Genomic DNA, 20,918 nt, shown 5'->3' with positions numbered 1-20,918 from the left:
CGCTGCTTCCATGGTCCCCATGGATCCTCTCTTCCCCTCCCTGACCAACGGTTTGTCAAAGCCTCTGAAATTCCATCCAGCTGATCTATTTTAACCTCTCTTTCTCCCTCTCTCTCATTCTCACCTCCTTCCTCTCTTACTCGCCTCCTTCCCCCCGCCCTCTCTCTCTCTCTCTCTCTCTCTCACCTATCCCTCAACGGCTCAGACACAGCTCTCAAGATGTCCTGGTCGCATGCAACCTTCCTTGTCGCTGTGCTCCTGTCACTGTCCTGTGAGTGAGTCTGCCTGCAGGGGGACTGTATTGTCAGGGAATAATATATACTTACGAGATGTGAATGAATACTTGAGGAGGATGGTGCATGTCATATTTTCTGTGATATCGCTAGAGAAACCTAGAGTGCAGTCTGAGGGCAGAGTGACTCTGTTACTAGTGATAGTGGTATGGGAACATTGTGATAGAGAGCTCAACGCTGATCTGATGTTTTGTCCTATGATCATGTACCTCTGAACCCCTGCAGTATCTCAGGAGGTAGACAGTGCAGCTGTCCCCGATGATAAGGGCACTACCAAGGCAACCGACCCGAGAGGTAAGCAGCGCGACCTTCACTGAACCCTCTTCGTCTTCTGCAGCACATACAACCTCATTTCTTGGTGCGGGCTGAGACTTCAAACCTTACTGAACTCCCTCTTTTTTTGCCTGCTGTTAAATCTACCCTCCTCTCATCTCTTATGCGATTGTAACAGAATGGAAATGTTTTGTTGCCTTTTGTTTTCCCTGATCTGGGAGCGAACTCACCACCCTCTGCATACCAGCACAACGGCTCCCAAATCTGTCTTTTCTTTATCTTTTCTTCTCAGGTCCACTGAGGGAGATCTTCATGCCCGAGGCCGAAGCAGCAAACTTCTTCAGACGCCGCAGCAGAAGAGCTGCCAAGTCTCAGGACGAAATTGACGGTGATTGAAGCTTTTCTCTGTTTGGATCTCTTTCATGTTGCTTGGATGGTTTTGGGGTTGTTTTTCCACCAACGGACAGTGGTGAACTGTGGATGGAGGGTGTGGTGTTGCCTGCCTCTGTCTGTGGATGCATGAATGAAGCATAGCTTGTGTGTGTAGGCATAGATGGATGGTTTGGTCCCACATCTTCTAGATCGATCAATACTGTTTAAGGTCAGCTGAACGTTTTGGTTGCAGAGGTAGCCTACTACTCCACTATGCCAGAGTTTATATTACTGGATGGAGTTTATATTGCTGCAGTTGAATACAGCAATGGCTGAAGTCCCAGTGTTTTATCCTAAATTTGCAATGATTCAGTCCTGTGTGGCTCAGCTGGTAGAGCAACACCACGGTTGTGGGTTTGATTCCCATGTGGGACCAGTAGGAACAAATATGAACATGTATGCACTCACTACTGTAAGTTGCTCTGGATAAGAGCACCTGCTAAATGGCAAGAATGTAAAAGGATTCAGCTGAATAGGTCATGTTATGACACTGAGTGAATACCGTTATGGCTGGACTGAGCTGGAGAATAGTGTTTTTACTGTGAGAAGGCTGGCCGGCGACTGGCAGCTGCAAAGCCTAGAGCCCTGGACATCTCAGGTGCTATACCTTTGCAAAGACCGCCTCAGACCAGAGTTGTGTTCAGTAGGGCACACTGTAGCTAAATGTTTTGCAACAGAAAACCAAACCCAGTGTTCCCATTGGACAAGTTTAGATATGGTATTTATTTCTGTTTCAAAAGTTTCCCCCCCAATGAACATGACCCAGCTATAAACGGTAGCATATCGGTGGCTGCTGCAGGAGCTACAGGGTAGCATGGAGCATTTAGCTTCTCTCCTCCTTTTATCCTGCTCAGCTAAAACCGAGGAGTAGACAAAAATCTCCACTTTCACAAGTACATGTATAATGCAGGGAAAGGTGATACTTACTGTAGTAAGTTGCAAAACTGAATGCATTTTTCACAACCCCTCTGAATCAGAGAGGTGCAGGAAACTGCCTTAATTGACATCATCAAGGTCGGGGGAGAAGTTGTTGTGGGGTTAACTGCCTCGTTCAAGGGCAGAACGGCAGATTTTTCCCACTTTAGGGATTTGAACAAGCAACCTTTTAGTTACTGTCCCAACGCTCTAACCGCTAGGACACGAGAGGAGACCTTGTGAAAGTTCCCATAAGTGAGATGTTTGATTGTTCTCTTTAACTACTCAGTTGACGGACAGGTGAGAGTTTAGCTGGTGAAAGAGAGCCGTTGAGAGGCGAGTTACTTAATGCAGAAACCCAAGACAAATTGAAGTGTTAGCTGAAAAAAGTTAGAGCAAGAGAAGAAAAAGAGAGAAAGAGAGCGAGGTGGAGTGATGTTTGTATCCAGTCTGGGTATGGAGAGAGCAGTTAGAAGTTGAGTGTGGAATGTGCCAACACACAGGCACAGTGGAGGGGAGGGGGGGTCAGAGAGATGGACAGAGTGAGAGAAAAATATGTTTACTTTTTGAAAGCCCCTTTGGCAGCCAGATGTTGACACTACTAAACCACAGTAAAGTCATACGAGAAAATGTGGATAAACCTATAGTGTGAGGCGGTCTGTACATCAACATTGCTTGCTGTTTGGGGTTTTAGGCTTGTGTTTCTGTATAAGCACATCTTTATACATGTATTTGATTGATTGTGTGTGTGTGTGTGTGTTTGGTTTTACTATCCTTGTGGGGATCAGAATTCCCCACTAGAATAGTAAAACATGGAAAATGTAGTCAAGAGGGGACGTTTCACCGGTCCCCACAAGGAAAAAGGCTGTTTTAAGCTTCGGGGTTAGGGTTAGAGATTAGGAGTTACGGTCAGGGAAATTAGGATTTTGAATGGGAATCAATTGTTTGGTCCCCACAAGGATAGTATAACAAATGTGTGTGTTAGTTTGTGTTATCTGTGTGACCACTGAGTGGTTACAGTGAGGTTCAGCTCTGTTGCCAGGTAGTTATAATCAACATCAATGTGGCTTTCACCTGTATTCAAATGGGTGAACCTGTTTGACTTTGGGCTTTTATGTGGTGAGGTTATGCCAGGTAGAAGTGAGTGGGTGGGTCAAATACTTTGACAGGAGTTCGGAGCATATCACTCATGGGCCCTGTCACATTGTCCTCTCGATGTGTAAACAAGTGACGTGCATACAGTGCAGTATCCCAATGATTGACATAACCCTTGGTTGACGATATTGGTGGTCACCTTTTGAGTTTTATTTACACTGGGTCATTAGTTCACAGCTCCCTGACCACCGACCTGCGAAGGAACGCTGCAAGCTTTACCATTTCAACTGTTCATCTGATTGCTTTTCCATTTAGTTGTTATTTACGACTACCTGACCGAGCTGAATTCCCAAAATCAAATTCCAAAGGGAGTCGTTATGCAGGCAAAGACTTATCCCATGGAACAACAATGAAGAAAAGGTCAGAGGTTAGGTGTCAGGACCTAGGAGAGGATTCCATGGCCCAAACCCAGCGTCTGCCTGTACTCTGCAGAGATCCAATCCTACGTAATGTTGTCGGTGCAGTTTGACCGCAAGTGACACAATTGAATTGACTTCCTTTTTCTCCTCCCCCTATAGCTGAACAGAGGCAGGTGCTGGCTGCAGATAAGCGGAAGAGAGAGAACCATGAGGAACAGAGGAATGAGTTTGAGAACTACGCTGAGGAGGAGCATGACGGTATAATAATACACAGTGTCCAAAACATTAGGAACACCTGCTCTTCCCATAATAACAATGTATTCCATTTCTGTAGCGCTTTTCAAAATCTCAATGGGCTTCATACAAAAACAAGCAATGCATCACCGTGAGTAGCTTTAACTATAGTTAGGTCGACCAATATGGGGCAGGTCTTTTGAGTTCATGCATCCTCCAAAGATAGAGAGAGGCAGTTCATCGTGGCTTGAGAAGAGGAATGTGTTCAGGGAGATGGTTGATGAAGAAGGGTCTAGTGGCGATCTTATAGAGGGTTGCTCTGGGAACCAGCTTGATTCATGTAGCGACTGGACTTCTCCTCCTTCATTATGTATGTCACCCACTTGAGTGATGCCTCGGCAGCCAGAAAGCTCACCACACACAGTTCAGAGTAGTAGCCAGTTGTCCTCACTATGAGCCCTCTGCCTCAGCACTGCATTCCTCTACTGCATCTCCCATTCCTCTCACGCTTCAGGTGACTCTTCAATTGATGCTTTCAAAAGATCAGGAACCAGCAACCAAGTGACACAAATAAGCTGATAGTGTCCAGATGCATCATTCGAACCATTAGCCAGCTAGTTAGCTAGCTAAGCCAAAAAGAGTTGACCTGCCAGTCCATCTGCAAATCTGTGGATCAAAACCACCACAAACATGCAATAAATATGCAATAAAAATCAATGATTTCAAAAACAAAACAGCTGATAAAAAAAACAGTACATATTTACAGGAACTCTTTACTTAGAGGCTGCTACTAGGGCACCATGGCAACTACCATGACATAGACGGACCAGGTGAACACGTGAAAGCTATGATCCCTTATTGTTGGATCCACTTTAATCAATGTAGATGGAGGGCGGGGGGGGGGCAGTTTAAAGAAAGATTTTTAAGCCTTGAGACACTTGAGACATGGATTGTGTATGTGTGCCATTCAGAGGGTGAATGGGCAAGACAAAATATTTAAGTGCCTTTGAACGGGGTATGGTAGTAGGTGCCAGGAGCACCGGTTTGACTATGTCAAGAACTGCGGCGCTGCTGGGTTTTTCCACACTCAACAGTTTCCTGTGTGTATCAAGAATGGCTTGGCACCTTGTAGAGTCCATGCCCTGACGAATCGAGGCTGTTCTGAGGGCAAAAGGGGGTGCAACTCAATATTAGGAAGATGTTCCTAAGGTTTTGTACACAGTGTATAATACCCTAATATACAGTATAAACAATAACAGGTTCTTTTGTATTCTACTCCTGTAACAGTTTCTCTTTTATTGTTGGTGTATAATCAGAGCACAGTATGGCAGTAGCCTATGTGTATCAGTAAATTGATCCAGTAACACTTCATCCAGTAGCGTGATCCGTCTACCCTCGTCATTCCCTCCCATAACTTACCTCTGGCCTTAGAGCAAGACGAGAGGACACGGGAGAGCACCGAGCAGTGGCGAGAGTTCCACTATGACGGCCTGCATCCCCCCCAGGAGTACAACCGCCAGTCTACCTGAGACATCGCCGCCCTACTGGAGAACAGTGGTATTACAGCAGGCAGGACACAGAGGGCTACGCCCCCCTACTATAATAGTAAATGCAACTTTTATAATGTCATGTACGCTTCTATAAATACTTTGGAAAGACTTTAGGTAGGTGTTCTCTTTTAGATATACCTTATAAATAATATTTTGAAAGAAACAAATGACTGTCATTCTTCTGTACTTAGTTTGAACGCTTGCATGTGTGTTGCATTTTCGCATGTTGTGTGACTATACAATGATGTAGATTTGAACATGTTTATACTTATATACAGCTTTAGTCGGAAGTTTACATTACACTTAGGTTGGAGTCATTAAAACTCGTTTTTCAACCACTCCACAAATTTCTTGTTAACAAACTATAGTTTTGGCAAGTCGGTTAGAATATCTACTTTGTGCGTGACACAAGTCATTTTTCCAACAATTGTTTATAGACAGATTATTTAACTTCTAATTTCCCGTATCACAATTCCAGTGGGTCAGAAGTTTACATACACTAAGTTGACTGTGCCGTTAAACAGCTTGGAAAATTCCAGAAAATGATGTCATGGCTTTAGAAGCTTCTGATTGACTCAAATGATTTCAAGGCCTATTTCAAGGCCTTCCTTCAAATGCAGTGCCTCTTTGCTTGACATCATGGGAAAATCAAAAGAAATCAGCCAAGACCTCAGAAAAACAATTGTAGACCTCCACAAGTCCGGTTCATCATTGGGAGCAATTTCCAAATACCTGAAGGTACCACATTCATCTGTACAAACAATAGTACGCAAGTATAAACACCATGGCACCACGCAGCCGTCACACCTCTCAGGAAGGAAAAGCCTTCTGTCTCCTAGAGATGAACGTGCTTTGGTGCGAAAAGTGCAAATCAATCCCAGAACAACAGCAAAGGATTTTGTGAAGATGCTGGAGGAAACAGGTACAAAAGTATCTATATCCACAGTAAAATGAGTCCTATATTGACATAACCTAAAAGGCCGCTCAGCAAGGAAGAAGCCACTCCCCCAAAACCGCCATAAAAGAGGCAGACTTCGGTTTGCAACTACACATAGGGACAAAGATCGTACTTTTTGGAGAAATGTCCTCTGGTCTGATGAAAGAAAAATATAACTGTTTGGCCATAATGACCATCGTTATGTTTGGAGGAAAAAGGGGGAGGCTTGCAAGCCGTAGAACACCATCCCCACCGTGAAGCACGGGGGTGGCAGCATCATGTTGTGGGGGTGCTTTGCTGCAGGAGGGACTGGTGCACTTCACAAAATAGATGGCATCATGAAGGAGGGAAATGATGTGGATATATTGAAGCAACATCTCAAGGCATCAGTCAGGAAGTTAAAGCTTGGTCGCAAATGGGTTTTCCAAATGGACAATAACCCCAAGCATACTTCCAAAGTTGTGGCAAAATGGCTTAAGGAAAACAAAGTCAAGGTATTGGAGTGGCCATCACAAAGCCCTGACCTCAAACCTATAGAAAATGTGTGGGCAGAACTGAAAAAGCGTGTGCAAAAACGAGGCCTACAAACCTGACTCAGTTTCACCAGCTCTGTCAGGAGGAATGGGCCAAAATTCCCCCAATTTATTGTGAGAAGCTTGTGGAAGGCTACCCGAAATGTTTGACCCAAGTTAAACAATTTTAAGGCAATGCTGCCAAATACTAATTGAGTGTATGTAAACTTCTGACCCACTGGGAATGTGATGAAAGAAATAAAAACTTGAATAAATCAGTCTCTCAACTATTATTCTGACATGTCACATTCTTAAAATAAAGTGGTGATCCTAACTGACCTAAGACAGGGAATTTTTGCTAGGATTAAATGTCAGGAATTGTGAAAAACTGAGTTTAAATGTATCTGGCTAAGGTGCATGTAAACTTCCGACATATATATATATATATATATATAAAATTACACACATATATATATACACACACACACACACACACACACACACACACACACACACATACATACCAGTGAAAAGCTGACACACCTACTCATTCCAGGGTTTTCCTTTATTTTTACTATTTTCTACGTTGTAGAATAATAGTAAAGACATCAAAACTCTGATATAACACATATGGAATCATGTAGTAAACAAAAGAAAGTGTTAAACAAATCAAAATATATTTTATTATTGAGATTCATCAAAGTAGCCACCCTTTGCCTTGACAGCGTTGCATGCGCTTGGCATTCTCTCAACCAGCATCATGAGGTAGTCACCTGGAATGCATTTCAAATAACAGGTGTGCGTTGTTAAAAAATTATTTGTGGAATTTCTTTCCTTCTTAATGCGTTTGAGCCTATCAGTTGTGTTGTAACAAGGTATACAGAATATAGCCCTATTTGGTAAAAGACCAAAACCATATTATGGCAAGAACAACTCAAATAAGCAAAGAGAAAGGACAGTCCATCATTACTTTAAGATATGAAGGTCAGTGAACACGGAAAATTTCAAGAACTTGGAAAGTTTCTTCAAGTGCAGTTGCAAAAACCATCAAGCACCATGATGAAACTGGCTCTAATGAGGACCGCCACAGGAAAGGAAGACCCAGAGTTACTTCTGCTGCAGAGGATAAGTTCATTAGAGTTTACCACCCTCAGAAATCGGCAATTAACTGCTTCTCAGATTGCAGCCCAAATACAGTGGGGCAAAAAAGTATTTAGTCAGCCACCAATTGTGCAAGTTCTCACACTTAAAAAGATGAGAGAGGCCTGTAATTTTCATCATAGGTACACTTCAACTATGACAGACAAAATTTAAAAAAAAATCCAGAAAATCACATTGTAGGATTTTTAATGAATTAATTTGCAAATTATGGTGGAAAATAAGTATTTGGTCAATAACAAAAGTTTCTCAATACTTTGTTATATACCCTTAGTTGGCAATGACGGAGGTCAACACACACTGTTGCTGGTATTTTGGCCCATTCCTCCATGCAGTTCTCCTCTAGAGCAGTGATGTTTTGGGGCTGTTCCTGGGCAACCGACTTTCAACTTCCTCCAAAGATTTTCTATGGGGTTGAGATCTGGAGACTGGCTAGGCCACTCCAGGACCTTGAAATGCATCTTACGAAGCCACTCCTTCGTTGCCCGGGCGGTGTGTCTGGAATCATTGTCATGCGGAAAGACCCAGCCACGTTTCATCTTCAATGCCCTTGCTGATGGAAGGAGGTTTTCACTCAAAATCTTACGATACATGGCCCCATTCATTCTTTCCTTTACACGGATCAGTCGTCCTGGTCCCTTTGCAGAAAAACAGCCCCAAAGCATGATGTTTCCACCCCCATGCTTCACAGTAGGTATGGTGTTCTTTGGATGCAACTCAGCATTCTTTGTCCTTTTTTTACCAAAAAGTTATATTTTGGTTTCATATGACCATATGACATTCTCCCAATCTTCTTCTGGATCATCCAAATGCTCTCTAGCAAACTTCAGACGGGCCTGGACATGTACTGGCTTAAGCAGGGGGACACGTCTGGCACTGCAGGATTTGAGTCCCTGGCGGCTTAGTGTGTTACTGATGGTAGGCTTTGTTACTTTGGTCCCAGCTCTCTGCAGGTCATTCACTAAAAATCCTACAACGTGATTTTCTGGATTTCCTTTTCTTATTTTGTCTGTCATAGTTGAAGTGTACCTATGATGAAAATTACAGGCCTCTCTCATCTTTTTAAGTGGGAGAACTTGCACAATTGGTGGCTGACTAAATGCTTTTTTGCCCCACTGTATATGCTTCACAGAGTTCAAATAACAGACATTGCAACATCAACTGTTCAGAGGAGACTGCGTGAATCAGGCCTTCATGATTGAATTGCTGCAAAGAAACCATTACTAAAGGATGCCAAATAAACACGAGCAATGGAAATTAGAGCGGTGGAAATCTGTCCTTTGGTCTGATGAGTCCAAATTGGAGATGTTTGGTTCCAACCGCTGTGTCTTTGTGAGACGCAGAGTAGGTGAACGGATGATCTCCGCATGTGTGGTTCCCACCATGAAACATGAGATGTGATGGTGCTTTGCTGGTGACACTGTAGGGTATTTATTTAGAATTCAAGGCACACTTAACCAGCATGGCTACCACAGCATTCTGCAGCGATACGCCATCCCATCTGGTTTGCGCTTAGTGGGACTATTGTTTATTTTTCAACAGGACAATGACCCAAAACACACCTCCAGGTTGTGTAGGGGCTATTTGACCAAGAAGGAGAGTGATGGAGTGCTGCATCAGATGACCTGGCCTCAACAATCACCCAACCTCAATCAGAATGAGATGGTTTGGGATGAGTTGGACTGCAGAGTGAAGGAAAAGCAGCCAACAAGTGCTCAGCATATGTGGGACCTCCTTCTAGACGGTTGGGAAGCATTCCAGGTGAATCCCTCATGAACCTGGTTGAGAGAATGCAAAGAGCGTGCAAAGCTGTCATCAAGGCAAAGGGTGGCTACTTTGAAGAATCTCAAATATATTTTGATTTGTATAACACTTTTTTAGTTACTACATGATTCCATATGTGATTCATAGTTTTGATGTCTTCACTATTATTCTACAATGTAGAAAATAGCAAAAATAAAGAAAGACCCAAACTTTGGACTGGTACTGTGTGTGTGTATACACACACACACACACACGGTCAAAAGTTTTAGAATACCTACTCACTCCAGGGTTTTTCTTTATTTTGACTATTTTCTACATTGTAGAATAATAGTGAAGACATCACTATGAAATCATGTAGTAACCTAAAAAAAAGTGTTAAACAAATCTAAATATATTTGAGATTTAACACTTTTTTGGCTACTACATGATTATTTCATAGGTTATGTCTTCACTATTATTCTACAATGTAGAAAATAGTCCAAAAGAAAAACCCTTGAATAAGTAGGTACCGTATTCTAAAGCCTTTGACCAGTCGTGTACACACAGGTGTAATATTTATGTTTTATTAGACACTGCTTTGCAATAGCACTCCACAGTAAGCCCCCTGGAGTTAAGTATATTCTTACTTTTTATTTGATTTTATTCAAGAGTTAGTCATCTTGTAGTCCAATTTATCACAACCTATATACACAGTATCTCTCAAACAAAGTGCTTTTCATGCATGCTTTGTAAAAGCTTTATATTTCGTGCTTTGTATCATGCTGTTTTTGAAGAGAACATACAGTATTTGTAACGTAGAAAATCAATAAACACTGCAATCCAAGCAAATATGGTTACTGAGATGTATATCTACAAAAGGACAAGAGGATCTACATCAACATGAACATATATCTATACTCATAGTTTACTGCCCCTGAGAAGTAGTTTTTCAAGTCCTTTTACATCAACATTGCACATTGAGATCTACAATTGTGCTCAACATCGAAACATACTAATTTCAAGCTTTTAAGTTGCATCCAGGGTTGGGGGGGTCAATATCATTTTAAATAAAGTCAATTCAGAAAGTAAACTGAATGAAATGAAATCAACCCTGGTTCCATCCATGTCGAACAGTGAAATATTAAGCAGTGGTATCACAGGTAAAAACGCTTGCTAGACAGATTTCCCTCCTCCTTGCAGCGTGAAGACCGTTTGTTTTGGGAGAGAGGAGCAAAGACAGAGAGTGAGGACAGTGAGAGAGACAGCAACTGGCTGCTAAATTCAAAGGATGGGTATGAAAGTACACTGACCAAACAGTGTGTGAGCACTTCTGGGAACAGCCAGCACCTGGGGGGGAAGAAGCAAAGCAGCACAGGTAACTAAAGTTGGCTATACTACACAGGCTCCTACAAAATTATTCTGCAATGGCGCACTGATTATCAAATGACTTCAATCTTTATTCCTTAGTTTGTCATATGTGTTTAAATTCAACTCTATTGCAGAGGTCATTGTTATAATACACATCATTTCAGTCTCATCCCGATTATTATTTTTTAAACAATGCCCCCAAAATGGGATATATCAAACTGTCCATTCCACGTAAGGTTCATCCCCACCAAATTGTTTTAATTATGAGCTGAACTGTCCTGACGGGACACGTAAGAATATGCAAAGCTTGCTTTAGTCAATACATGCATCATCATCATCATAAATGTCAACCTCAGCATCATAACTGGGATTTCATTTCATCAAATTATCAGAGTATCTCCCTGAGAACACGTCACAAAGCTATGCTATCCTTATGCTAAGGATGGCATCACAGTTACATCGCAATTATTCATAAGTAACAACTATACATTTCAACCTACTACTGACAACATATCTGACTGTTTATACATTACAACGTAAAAGTCTTGTGACACATTTACCATTTTCTTTCCCCTGTAAGTAAAGTTCTTACAAGAGTCAGAGTAAGAAAATAAATCATTCAATACCTTTCAATCAGGAAAAGTGTACGATGAATATGCATAACTGTCACAACCGGCATTACCGTCACAACTGCTCTTGCCAGTTGTCTCACACCAGTAAAGCACTTCATTCACAGGTGTGTGTATGATTCTGCAGATAGATGTGTTTCTCTGACATTATATATCCAGAAAACATAAAGCAAATATATATATATATATATAACCGCTTTGCCCTACAGTTGGGAATAATGAACCAGTGATTTTACTCAACCTTAACTGCAGCTAAAAATGAAAACTAGAAATTAGGATAAGAAGTCATCACTATTTTAGCCTTGAATGCTGTTTCAGTTTCATAAAAGTAACTCCTCACAATGGTTTCAGGGTGCAATTTTGAACACAAGGCATAGAGGGCGTGATGCCCCTGACACTCACAGTCTCAGAATCACAGCAGTCTCAATAACAAAGACTAATAAAAACATGGTGAGTTCCCATAAGGAGAAGAAAACGTAATAATTCCATGCGGCAGCATTTGAAAAGAAACACATTCATTGGACCAGTGCTGTTGCTGATATTACAGGAGATAAGCATTGAAAACGTGACCAGCGGTTGGGAAATCAAGTAGTAAAATGTCTGTAGCTCATTTAAAAAAATAAAAAAACGTTTAAACGAATAGAATGACAGTAAAACAGTTCAGTTATTTGTTGGCTGAGTAGTTAACAGATATTCTCTACGATTGTGTTTATTTTCCACTTTGATGGCAAACTTTCTGAACTGCTAACATTCACTTCCAGTCATTTTCGCTCCAGCGCTGGTCCAATGAATTTGTTTATATTCGAACGCATCTGCACGGAATTATTACGTTGTCTTAACCTTCTCCATCTTCAACCTAGCATAGTGTGGCCTCATAACACCACCAATGTCCCATACAAAACAGGTCTTCTTGTCTTCTGGAGGACAGTCTTACAACACGGCAGTGCTTGAAGTGGAATGACAAAGATGCCGGTATTCATTTCAGGAGCCAGGCTCATTTTCATTTTACAGTACAATATTTTCAATGTCCGTGTTCATATTTTAGAGTGAACATTCTATAAGAGGTGAACATTTTGTGTTGCAATTACTCCGTACCGAGTGCACCAACCCAATTTAAACACTGGGAAACTAAACCCTCTGGTCAGTAGACAGAGAGAGAGAGAGACAGTGGTCTTCCTCATCTCTTCACCACCAGACCTGTGGTCCGTTAGGAAGTAGAATGTTCAAATAGGCATGTATCATGTAGAACAGATATGATTGTCTGTTTGATAGAATAGGAAATCCTGTGAGCTCTCCATTTTATTTCACATCTCTGAATACACTTACTGTGGTTGGGTACAGACAGAGTCCTCAAGTTCTCAATCCCAACAGCTGATAATGGGCGGGATGGGAGACTAGGAGAGAAATTCTGGAATTCTGAGGGGCTGAATTAGAATACCGACTCAAAGCTCTGTGGTCTCCCAACTGACCTCCCGCGGAACCTGACGTCATTTAGTCCCCATGTGGATGGTGGTGACTGTGGAGGGGCGTGGCCGGGGTGGCTCCACCGTTGCAGCTGTAGCCGCAACCTGTAGTTCTGCCTGTGGTTCCCCTCTGATGCTGGCAGGGGCACTGCAGGCTGCAGTGGAGAGAGGCAGAGAGGGCAGAGGTTGTGGAGGACCTGAGGGGAGAAGATCACTAGAATCACTCAAAAGTTACACAGGCTTGATAGATCCAAAATACCAGACTAAACCGGTAAAGTAACATAAAGGCGTCATTCAGTCACCATCTTTGCGTGAGAGGGTGGCACAGTCTACAGACATGCTCTTGGCCAGCATAGAGTTCGGTCCCGGTTGGTCAAAGCTCATACTGCTGCCAAAGCTGCTGTTCAGACTACTGCCCAGCTGCAAGCGCCTCATATGACGAATCACTGCCGTGGCGTTAAACGCTTGCTGTGGAGGAAACAGAGAGAGAGAGAAGGAGGGAGAGGAGGCAGGTGAGGAGAGATGGCGAGAACAGGCATGTAAAATAGGAAGGATAACTATGTTTATGTTGGACACAATTTAAAATGTGTACATTGTAAATTGGTACTTTTTGCATGCTTGAGTGTTTAATATGAATGTGTTATTTAATACATTTCATGTGGGATGGGCCACAGGGGGCGACAGAACCCCCCCCCCCTCAAAAAAAGAGAGAAGAGTAAATTGTGTACCCACCCTCCATTTGCTTTTGGCAAAATTTTTCCTCATCTGCCGACTGACTGATTCATGGATGTTCTTGCAGAGAGCCGTGTCCCCAGCAATCCTGAAATACAATGTCTGTTTATTGGTTAAAAAGTATTGATAAAGAACATGTAGTGTGCAGATGTTTTTCTTTTAACATGGTTAAAAAATCCTGGCCTGGGTACCTATAGCACCAAGCTGGTGATAGGATGTGTACTGCCCGGTCTCACGTTATATAATACCCACCTGTTACAACCACCCTTTGTGAGTCTATATAAACTCTATCAAGCCACCTGCCCAAGTCACAAAAGGCCCAAGACGCAATGGCTCAAATGCAACGGACTGGCATCATTTATCCTGCAGGTTACCGCTGGATTTCTTAAAATGCCACTAACATGAGATTACGTGCACCTGCGGGCTAAACTAAGCTTGATTGCAACAAAAAAAAACACTAAGGATAAACCAGCAGATCAGTTGATCTCTCGTTGTTACCGTATGAAGTGGTTAGGATACCAGACAGCTAGTCGAGGTTCTCTGTTTCAAATATCGACCTATCAGGAGCATTGGAAAACGTAAGGCTGATGAATGTGAAAATACTTGTAGTAGTCCTATATTTCATTCAAACATTTCACCTTAAATATGGCAAAACAATATAATATATGCCAATCGAATTAACTTTAGACTACATTTTCCTTTGATAAAAAAGTAAAATGTTCAATTTACTTCATTTAGTTACACATTTCAAATAAGGACTGTCCAGGGATATTTTACCCCCAATCTTGATAAGAATTGACCATATCAGACTATTTTATTTTAAAGACAGTTGTATTTAATGGACTATATAAATTGGAAACAAATAAAGTAATGAGTAGGCTGCACCGTCAACATTAGTATTCCGTTTCATACACAGTGTCGGGTAAACTGCCATAGTAGATTTGCCGTGGTAAAGGAGGAAATGCTTTATTTCAGTTGTACGGAATGATTGTCAAATATAGAAATCATCCTTAGTCTGCTCATAAAGTAGGACTAAGTTGTTCCAATGATAATACCAACCAGAGGGCAAAATTGTCTTGGCAATGTAATCATGACTAAAAGACAACCTCGACATCCCCGTTAGGGAGAGGTACATCGCTGCCCAATGTAATCATGACTAAAAGACAACCTCGACATCCCCGTTAGGGAGAGGTACATCGCTGCCCAATGTAATCATGACTAAAAGACAACCTCGACATCCCCGTTAGGGAGAGGTACATCGCTGCCCAATGTTGGTTGCAGTTGAGATCAGCTGTGTGCGTGATTTTAGCACGTATTGATGGTTTAATGAGACATCAGCTGGTAATAACCTGGTGGCTTTTGATGGTTGCAATTTTGCATAATTTGCATCCGTGGGTCTCTGTATTCTCCAACCCCCGTCTGTTTCCCCCCCCAGTCTCAGACCAGGAGAGGAGAGAGTTTAGGAGGCGGGGAGGGAGTCATGGTGACAGATGACAGTGGGAGGACACGCACGGCACTGCTCTAAGTAACACCTGCATCATCCAGGCATCCTCTATCTGCGTCAGCTTTCACCACGGTGCATTGTTCCCTTTGATTGTTTGGTCCCAATTCACTTACCACCCCTTCCCATTGTTCCTAACACTTTGATGTTTACAGATCGGTAAGGTGGAAGAGATATGAGGAGGCTTTAACGGGCTCTACCTACCCAGACCCCTCAGATCTGCAAACATCAATGGGTTAGGGCAAAGAGAGTAAATTGGGACCAGCAGCTGTATGACGGTGCTCAGTCAGTCTGGTGGCAATCAGACACTCACCAGGGGTGGGCTAGAGCCTGGTCGCAGGTGAATCTCTTCTGTGGATCCTTCTCCATCAGAGAGCTGATGAACTCTTTGGCTGGATGTGGAAGATACACACAATCTCACTCATGGGACTGTATACCATGTGGCATTCATTCAAGATTGCAATTACACACAAACAATTGTATACGTGCACACACATTCATATACAAGCCCAGCTATGTCTTATTATACTCGTGTGGACTTTTTGGGGACCAACAATTGATTCTCCATTCAAAATCTTATTTTCCCTAACCCCCTTTCCCTTTCCCTCACCCCTAGTCCTTACCCTGACCCCTAAACCTAACCGTAAAATCTCAATTTTACAAGTGAGGACCGGCGAAATGTCCTCACTTCACTGAATTTCAGTTGGTTTAATATTCTTATGAAGACATCGGGTACTGGATCCCGTGTGGCTCAGTTGGTAGAGCATGGTCCTTGCAATGCCAATGTGGTGGGTTCAATTCCCATAGGGGATGAGTTTGAAAAAAAAGTATGAAAATGTATGCACTCACTACTTTAAGTAGCTCTGGGTAAAAGCGTCGGCAAAATGACTAGAATGGCAAATGAGCACGGGTACAGATGCAAACACACACGGCTCACCTGAATCCGATATATCATCCCAATATGGTGCATCAAACTCATAGTCTGCCTTGAGTATCTGCTCAAACAACTTAGAGTCATTCTCATCATAGAATGGAGGGTAACCACACAACCTTGGGGACAGATAACAATATGGTGCATCAAACTCATAGTCTGCCTTGAGTATCTGCTCAAACAACTTAGAGTCATTCTCATCATAGAATGGAGGGTAACCACACAACCTTGGGGACAGATAACACATTGCCTACAGAAAGTATTCACACCCTTGACTTATTCCACATTGTGTTGTGTTACAGCCTGAGTTCAAAATGTAGCTATTATTTATTTCTTTACATTCACACCTAGCCCATACATGTTAGAATCACCTTTGGCAGTGAATACTCTTTCTGGGTGAGTCTCTAAGAGCTTTGAACACCTGGATTGAACAATATTTTCACATTATTCTTAAAAAATATATTTAAGCTCTGTCAAGCTGGTTGTTGATCCTTGCTAGACAGCCATTTTGAAGTCTTGCCATATATTTTCAAGCCGATTTAGGTCAAAACTGTAACTAAGCCACTCAAGAACATTCAATGTCATCTTGATAAGCAACTCCTGTGTAGACTTGGCCTTGTGTTTTTAGGTTACTGTCCTGCTGAAAGGTGACGTTGACTCCCAGTGTCTGTTGAAGAGTGGTAACTCAGTGATGTGTTTTGTTGGATTCACTCCAAACATAACGCTTTGTATTCAGGACATGCAGTTCATTTCTTTGCTGCAGTTTTACTTTAATGCTTTATTGCAAACAGGATGCACATTTTGGAATATTTGCTATTCTGTACAGGCTTCCTTCTTTTACTCTGTCATTTAGGTTAGTATTGTGGAGTAACTTCAATGTTGTTGAGCCATCCTCCGTTCTCTACTATCACAGCCATTCAACTCCAGAATTGTTTTACCTCTCTGGTCTTTGTGGTTGAACCAGTGTCTGAAATTCACTGCACGACCTTACAGATAAATGTATGTGTGTCGTACAGAGATGAATTAGTCTTTCAAAAATCACGTTAAACACTGTTATTGCACACAGAGTGAGTCCATGCAACTTATTACGTGACCTTTTTAATCACATTTTTTACTCCTGAATTTATTTAGGCTTGAAATAACAAAGGGGTTGAATACATATCGACAAGACATTTCAGCTTTTCATTCATTTGTAAAAAAAAAAAAAGATCTAAACACATCATTTCACTTTGACATAATGTGGTATTGTGCGTACGCCAGTGACACACACAAAAGAAAACGTTGTTATGAGGTACTTACAGAATGTAGGCGATGACTCCGATAGACCAGCAGTCCACTGCCTTGCTGTAGGGCTTCTGAGCCAGAACCTCTGGGGCTGTGGGGAACATCATAAGGTTCAGAGGGAGATTGCATAACAATCCCTGCGTAGAGCTTGAACTGACAGGAGCAAAGTATGTTCCAAACATACTGGTGTGGATAGGAAATAAGGCTTCTTCCACATGAACCCCTAAGTAAACAAGGACGCAATAGAAGTAAGAGAGAACCAAAGCTCTGCTGCCATATGTTCTTATGGAGTGTTGTTCAGAAACCACCCACTACTTCACCACTGTATCTACCAAACTCCTATTCATTTTGTTAGGGTGAGGTTTCCTCCGGTCCAATTAGGTGAATTATGTTTAGGTTAACCCAGAAGTAGAGATATGTTTAGATTATGTCACTACTGCAGACTTCCTAATGTCATGTCTTCCTTCCGTTTTACCTAATGAAACCCAGAGCAGGTTGCGCTGTCACACGTTACGCTATATCTCAACTAACCCGTTAAAGGGCGATAAACTGCAACGAGGCTCAAGATTCAAGGCCTGGTTATTTCATGTTGATGAATGTTGCATTTTACCTAATGAAGCCCATAGCGGGTGCTAACTGTAACAAAAGGTCTACCCGTTAAAGAGATTACGTGCTACCCCAGGAAACCCATTGTGAGTGGTAACCGTAACAAAAAAAAAAAAAAGGTCTATACTTTACAACAGCATACCCATTACGGGCGGTAACTATAGAAACAAGGTTGCTATATTCACGTCAGGGGAATTTAGTGAAGTGTCATCCTAATCGCAACGCACCTGCTTGTTATTGCATTTCCATTTCCTTTTGAGCGTGTTGCACTTGCATTCAGTAGCGTGTATGAACCACATGATTATGAAGGCATAACTGAAAGCATGCATCTTTTTTTTGTTGCATTTATGGTCGTTTTGTCTTTGTGATGTTCTTGTCTATTCACATTCTGTATTGGGTCATGTTTCATGTTCGGTGTGGACCCCAGGAAGAGTAGCTGCTGCTTTAGCAGTAGCTAATATGGATCCTAAACAGCCCAGAGGGTAGAGAGAACAGCCTCACCCACATATCCTGGCGTCCCACAGGCAGTGGCCATCACGTCTCCTGTCCCCTCCATCTTAGACAGACCAAAGTCACTGATCATGATCTTGGCCTCGTCATGGGGGTTGTAGTAAAGCAGGTTCTCTGGCTGAGAAAAGAAACGATCAATATTGGGGAAATAAGCAATTTGAGCTCTGTGTATGTGTGTGTCTCACTCAGTACCTTGAGGTCTCTGTGTACGATGCCCATGTCGTGGAGGTAGTTGACAGCGTCAAGCACCTGTTTAATGAGCCTGCTGGCGTCCATCTCTGTGTAGAAGCCCTTCTCTACGATGCGGTCAAACAACTCGCCACCAGACACCCTGAGACAGAGACAGAGGTTGAGTCAATCTAACCCAACCGTAACCCTAGCATCATGTCTATATCCGGGGTTCAACTTCAACCCTAACCATAACCCTGGCTTCATGTCCAGTTCCTGGTTCAACCCTAGCCTCAACCCCAACCCTTTACGATGCAGTCAAACAGCTTCCGTTCAGATACTCTGAGGAGATTGAGGACTGAATGAACCGAACCCTCACTTAGGGCTGGTTCTCCAGATACTCTGAGGAGATTGAGGACTGAATGAACCTAACCCTCACTTAGGGCTGGTTCTCCAGATACTCTGAGGAGATTGAGGACTGAATGAACCTAACCCTCACTTAGGGCTGGTTCTCCAGATACTCTGAGGAGATTGAGGACTGAATGAACCTAACCCTCACTTAGGGCTGGTTCTCCAGATACTCTGAGGAGATTGAGGACTGAATGAACCTAACCCTCACTTAGGGCTGGTTCTCCAGATACTCTGAGGAGATTGAGGACTGAATGAACCTAACCCTCACTTAGGGCTGGTTCTCCAGATACTCTGAGGAGATTGAGGACTGAATGAACCTAACCCTCACTTAGGGCTGGTTCTCCAGATACTCTGAGGAGATTGAGGACTGAATGAACCTACCCCTCACTTAGGGCTGGTTCTCCAGATACTCTGAGGAGATTGAGGACTGAATGAACCCTCACTTAGGGCTGGTTCTCCAGATACTCTGAGGAGATTGAGGACTGAATGAACCCTCACTTAGGGCTGGTTCTCCAGATACTCTGAGGAGATTGAGGACTGAATGAACCTAACCCTCACTTAGGGCTGGTTCTCCAGATACTCTGAGGAGATTGAGGACTGAATGAACCCTCACTTAGGGCTGGTTCTCCAGATACTTAAAACACATGTCACCCTAACGAAGCTTTGTGTCGAAATGTTGGTGAATAAATGATTGCTTCGGAGCTAAGTGTGCAGCTTTTATATTTTCTTTCAAACTGTTCAGACACTTAATCTTAGTCCTGAATGAAAAGGCTATTTCAATAGAGATTCTCCATTGATCATGCCTTTCTTAAAATCAGTCAAGGCTAAATCCATGTCTGGGAAACTGACCCTAGAGACTCTTTTTAAATGAGTATTTTGCCAGACTGTGTTTGCTACAGTGTTACAACCATGACACAAAAGAAACATAGAAGCAACTCTTTGGGAATGCTTACATCCACACAGGTTTGCTTTTGTATTGCCAAGGCCAAAATGCACCTCGATAGCCCCTGAACGCTTACTGCAGCAAAACATGATACGTTATCACAGTGATTTGATTTTGACCAGTGCTCACACGGACACAGAGTACCGGCACATCTGATTTTCATTACAGACACCTCTTATAGAAATATGAACACCGGTCCTGCATTATCAGAAAGACAGACAGACATATACAAGATGCAGACAGACAAAATGGTGGTTGAGGTACTGTACTCACAACTGCATGATGAGGTATAGGTGGTTGGAGCTCTCATAGATGTCCTCCAAAGCCACAATGTTCTCATGTTTTATCCTGAAGAGGGGAAACTTTTTTAATTGGCTTACTGTTCTACTAACCTCTGATCATTTCAATGCACAGCACAATAAAGCACAATTTCCTCGCCAAATTGTTTTATTCGTTGCATTCATCACAACAAAGCAATGTCAGTCCCAAACAGCACCACATTCCCTATAGTGCACTACTTTTGACCAGAGTCCATTTGAAACGCAGCTATTTTCATGTTAAATTGCTTTGAATCATCAAGTGTTTTCAATTTTCTTTCTGTTCTCAATAGGCCATAGAAAAAACATGTGTGGGCGAAAAGTGTGTGTGTGTGTGTGTGTGTGTGTGTGTGTGTGTGTGAGTGGTTGTGTGTCTGGTGACAAGGCAGAAAATACACTTGTTGAAACCTCTACTTCAGTGTTTCACCAGCAGCAAGGAGAAATGTCTTAATCCCAAATTGCACCCTATTCCCCATATTGTGCCCTACTTTTGA

At 42.4% G+C, this 20,918-nt stretch overlaps 2 protein-coding genes across 4 annotated transcripts in view; one reads left to right on the top strand and one right to left on the bottom strand.

The window, feature by feature from the left end:
- The first annotated feature begins 200 nt into the window (after positions 1-200).
- LOC115109002 (unique cartilage matrix-associated protein-like) lies at positions 201-7,280 on the top strand. The gene is made up of 5 exons (XM_029633546.2): positions 201-271; positions 519-587; positions 859-954; positions 3,587-3,685; positions 5,093-7,280. The coding sequence occupies exons 1-5, from the start codon at positions 220-222 to the stop codon at positions 5,188-5,190; spliced, it is 414 nt and encodes a 137-aa protein (XP_029489406.1). The 5' UTR covers positions 201-219; the 3' UTR covers positions 5,191-7,280.
- A 2,907-nt stretch (positions 7,281-10,187) lies between these two features.
- The window catches only part of LOC115109717 (calcium/calmodulin-dependent protein kinase type 1D-like), a 48,859-nt gene continuing 38,128 nt past the window's right edge, over positions 10,188-20,918 (bottom strand). For 2 of the 3 annotated variants that reach the window (XM_029634981.2, XM_029634984.2), the window contains 9 exons: positions 20,381-20,455; positions 18,778-18,916; positions 18,577-18,703; positions 17,485-17,560; positions 16,192-16,412; positions 15,568-15,646; positions 13,754-13,841; positions 13,324-13,489; positions 10,188-13,218 (listed from right to left, as the gene is read on the bottom strand). In XM_029634981.2, coding sequence (XP_029490841.1) covers positions 13,046-13,218; positions 13,324-13,489; positions 13,754-13,841; positions 15,568-15,646; positions 16,192-16,412; positions 17,485-17,560; positions 18,577-18,703; positions 18,778-18,916; positions 20,381-20,455 — 1,144 coding nt within the window. In that variant the 3' untranslated portion in view covers positions 10,188-13,045. The remainder of the gene's footprint in view (positions 13,219-13,323; positions 13,490-13,753; positions 13,842-15,567; positions 15,647-16,191; positions 16,413-17,484; positions 17,561-18,576; positions 18,704-18,777; positions 18,917-20,380; positions 20,456-20,918) is intronic. The other variant, XM_029634982.2, reaches the window with a different exon arrangement.

The sequence above is a fragment of the Oncorhynchus nerka genome, linkage group LG25, assembly GCF_034236695.1.
Source record: "Oncorhynchus nerka isolate Pitt River linkage group LG25, Oner_Uvic_2.0, whole genome shotgun sequence".
Classification (NCBI taxonomy): domain Eukaryota; kingdom Metazoa; phylum Chordata; class Actinopteri; order Salmoniformes; family Salmonidae; genus Oncorhynchus; species Oncorhynchus nerka.
The sequence above is the reverse complement of the archived record's forward strand: the minus strand, read 5'-3'. Positions and strand labels throughout refer to the sequence as shown.

Bases quoted from the DNA above. Each gene is read 5' to 3' on its own strand.
- LOC115109002 (XM_029633546.2), top strand. From the start codon at position 220: ATGTCCTGGTCGCATGCAACCTTCCTTGTCGCTGTGCTCCTGTCACTG. The intron at 588-858 runs GTAAGCAGCGCG...TTTTCTTCTCAG, and splicing joins CAAGGCAACCGACCCGAGAG to GTCCACTGAGGGAGATCTTC. The intron at 955-3,586 runs GTGATTGAAGCT...CTCCCCCTATAG, and splicing joins GTCTCAGGACGAAATTGACG to CTGAACAGAGGCAGGTGCTG.